This window comes from Puma concolor, chromosome D1, assembly GCF_028749965.1.
Source record: "Puma concolor isolate L17-30 chromosome D1, mPumCon1.1.hap2, whole genome shotgun sequence".
In the NCBI taxonomy this organism is placed as follows: domain Eukaryota; kingdom Metazoa; phylum Chordata; class Mammalia; order Carnivora; family Felidae; genus Puma; species Puma concolor.
This window is the reverse complement of record NC_141676.1, coordinates 51,092,792-51,096,767: the sequence shown is the minus strand read 5'-3', so window position 1 is coordinate 51,096,767 and position 3,976 is coordinate 51,092,792. Positions and strand designations below refer to the sequence as shown.

The following is a 3,976-nucleotide window of genomic DNA, read 5'->3' as shown; positions in this document are numbered from 1 at the left end:
CTTTGAAAAGTACTTCTGCTGTTAATAGCTAGTAAAACTTATAAGCACACATGCTCTTTATTACATCAGACCCACTTTGAAGAATCTGTCAGAAATAAAATATTACTATGATTATATGGATGTATGGAATGAGATGTTTATTGAAGTTTTGTCTTAATGACAACAATCCGGTAATGATCTAGATGATCGTAACAGAGGAACAGATTAACTGTTGTATTATATATTATATTAAAAAATGAATGACAATAATACACTACCAATATAGGGATCCCTAATATATTATTGACCTTGGAAAAATAACAAATTAAGCATGTTAATACTGAGGTATATAGAATGGCCATTTATTATATTTAAACGGAGTTTAGTCGAGCAGCGGCCAAACAGCACATAGCTTCTCAACACAATCAGAATATGTGTGAATTCACCTTTCTTCGCCACAATTTCATCAAAGCTCTTTTCATCTCACTGTTTCTCAAGCTGTAGATCAGTGGATTCAACAGAGGTGTAAGAAGTGAGTAAGACAATGACATCACCTTCTTTGTTTCTGGGGAGTAGCCAGATTTGGGTTGGATATAAGTCATATTGGCTGTGCCATAGAAGAGGGTCACAGACGTGAGATGGGAGGCACAGGTGGAAAAGGCCTTTTGCCTCCCAGTGGCCGATGGCATCTTCAGGATGGCAAAGAGAATCCGAATATAAGACAAGAGAATCAACACAAAGGGGACCATGACAATCAAAATGGTGCCAGTGAATGCATAGATTTCAAACAGAAAGGTGTCTGCGCATGCAAGTTCTAGCACAGGGGGAGTCTCACAGAAGAGATGATTGATTTCATTGGGGCCACAGAAAGGAAAACTGAAAACCCATGTGGTCTGCACAGTAGCCACCATGATCCCTGAGACCCATGAGAACATTACTAATTTCATGAAAACCCTTTTGTTCATAATCATTGGGTAGCTCAGGGGATGGCAGATTGCAGCAAATCGGTCATAAGCCATCGCCCCCAGGAGAAAACATTCAGTCCCACCAAAAAGAAGAAGAAAATACATCTGTGCAAAACATTCTGCAAAAGTAATTAACGTTTTTTCAGTGGAGAGGACCACCAGCATTTCAGGCATAATGACTGCACTGAAACTCACATCCACCACAGACAGGTTCTGCAGGAACAGGTACATGGGAACGTGGAGGCTCTGTTCCAGGGAGATGATGACTATAATGATGGCATTTCCCATCAGAGTCCCAAGGTAAACAACCAAGAAAACCCCAAAGAGCTGCTCTTGGAGTTCAGGAAAGTTAGAAAAGCCCAAGAGGATGAATTCAACCACAGAGCTTTGATTTTGCCTTTTCATTTCAGTGGTGGAGAGTATATTATTTTTGTGGACATATGTATATAAGTTATGAAGTCACGGTCCAAAAGCTGAGAGTTTTAGTCTGAAATGATTGGCAGAAGATGTAATCGTGAGTTCATTTTGACAGATCTTCAAGTTGGAAAATCTTGAGAATAGCCAATATATTAGAATAGTGAATCTTTCAAATACAAATGAAATGAGGAATTTTGTCTCAGAAATATTCCTTTCAGTTTATGAAAAGCAAGTGTTCTCTGGCAGCTTTTTTGTTAGGTTGAAAATAAATCCCATTCTTAAAACATGTAATCCATTGTCCATGATATTCATGTATGCATTTCTGTTCTTTCCAATTGTATATTTACATGTGATTTTTCCAATAAAGTGTTTGAAATAAATAACAAAAAAAGACACAAGTTTATAACTATTAATTCAAAATTAAAACAAATTTTGATGAATATTTATTACAAATGCCAAAATTCAAAATACATTTCTCTTGCCTTGTTAAAAATGAAATACATGAGGGGAACCTGGGTGGCTCAGTCAGTTGAGTGTCTGACCCTTGGTTTTGGCTCAGGTCATGATCTCACAGTTCATGGGATTGAGCCCTGGGTCAGCCTCCACGCTGACAACCTGAAGCCTGCTTGGTAGTCTCTCTCTCCCTCTCTCTCTTCTCTCTGCCCTTCCTCTGCTCAAGCTCATTCTCTCTCTCTCTCTCTCTCTCTCTCTCTCTCTCTCTCAAGAATAAATAAACTTTAAAATTAAAAAATGAAATACATGAATAATATACCCAAACAAGCAGAGAAACACTCAAAAGGGATTGAATTTTAGATGCACTTATCTCAACTGAACATAAGTAAATTGTTTCAAGCATATTGATTTCTGGTTAGAATGGGACTAATTATATTGAAATACGTCTAAATGGGAAACTTTAGAGGTCACTTCTCCACCGTCCATCCTTGTGACCATAAAGTGGCTTTGGGGGCTATATAAAATTCCATTTTTAGTTATTCTGGTCCTGTGATTTAACCTCTCTTTCTCTCTCTCTTTCTCTCTCTCTCCCCCTCCCTCTCCCTCCTTCTCTCCCTCTCCCCCCACCACACACACACTATTAGCAAGTTCATTTAACCATTAACAATTTAATAAACACTGATTGCATATCTATCATGTGGGAGCCTGTGTACCCTCAAAGATACATTTGTGACATAAATTCAACAGAGAGGTCTTTCCTGGCTACACAACACAAAATAGCAGCCCCTATCCCCTACTCCAGCACCCTGTGACTCCCATCTCCCTGGTTTATATTTTGCCATAACACTCATCACCAGCTGAAATAACACATAGTATTTGGGCTTTTGCTTATTATCTAACTCCCCCTTCTGGCATGTAAGCTCCAGAAAGACAGAAACTTTGTTTTGTTCTATTCTTTCCTATGTTCTCAGTGCCCGGAACAGATAATGAATGATATAATAAATGCAACACCAACATTTGTTGAATATATCAAAGAATAAATATTAAAATTTAGAAACCTGGACTCTGCCTTCAAGGAATATAGTGTCTGAAGGAAAAATAAGTCAAGGGAATAGAGAGACCCTGCAGACCCTATAGGGGTCCTAACTCTGCTACTACCTCCAAGATGAGTCTTTGACTCTTCCTGGACTCAGGTTCACTCATGTGGTTTGCAGCAGGAAGGTAGCCCTGGACCTGACATGAGTGTTTCTCTGATTTGTTCACAGAAAACTGCATGCTTCTCCTCCATTCAGATGAGGACAGAGCTGAAGGGAAGGTAGAAAAGTGGGTGGGCACCTAGAAGGCATATATGCTGCCTGAGTCCTTTGGGCCCACCAGTCCCAGGCCCAGCTGACCATCTTCCTCCCAGGAAGCACCTCACTTCTCCCCCTTGTCCTGGGGCAGGAGAAGTGAGCACCTCTTGGCAGAGAAGGAACACCTCACTTCTCCCCCTTGTCCTCCCCAGTCACCCAGACCAATGTCCCCAGCATCCTATTTATTGTCAAGCCTACAGTGAGGTCTTTAAAATCTGGAGTCCCTCTGGCCTCAGCAAGTTCATTCCCCCCCGCCCCAACACTGCTTCCATTCATGGCCTCTTTTCTTTGCCTGCCCCTCTCCACCCTACCCCATCATTAAATAGTCTCCTAACTGGCTTCTCCACATTTTGTGACTTCTCTTCCAATCTATCCCTCCTACCTCTGACAAAATAATATCATCCTCCCTTCCAGTACCTTCAGAGTCTCCTCTCATTGGTAAAATAAAATGCTCACTTCTCAAGCTGGCATTTAAGGGAAACTAGATGGAAACAAGTGCTCTAGAAATTTTAAAAGGGAAAAAGTACTTTGGAATGGCAAGAGGAAGTAAACAACCATAATCACAGGATGTCATGGGTGGAAGGGCCAGGAAGTGGAAGGAGGAAGGCAGAAAGAGGCAGGCTGACTTGCTCGAATCAAAGGTACTCGATGACATCTCAGTACTAGAAGGAGGGCCTCCTGGCCTTGAAGGGGGTGCTTTGAAAATGAGCAGAATTTCACTGTGGGACAAGATGAAGCCAGAAGGATGGAAGGATAAGCAAGCTGAGGATATGTACTGTTTTCTTGACCTCATATCATTAAAACATTAAC

The 3,976-nt window shown here is 40.9% G+C and overlaps 1 protein-coding gene across 1 annotated transcript; it reads right to left on the bottom strand.

The window, feature by feature from the left end:
• Window positions 1-404: 404 nt before the first annotated feature.
• Window positions 405-1,425, bottom strand: LOC112865655 (olfactory receptor 10A3). The gene has a single exon (XM_086679401.1). It carries the CDS (start codon window positions 1,347-1,349, stop codon window positions 405-407), a length of 945 nt encoding a protein of 314 aa, XP_086535527.1. The 5' UTR covers window positions 1,350-1,425.
• Between the last annotated feature and the right edge of the window lie 2,551 nt (window positions 1,426-3,976).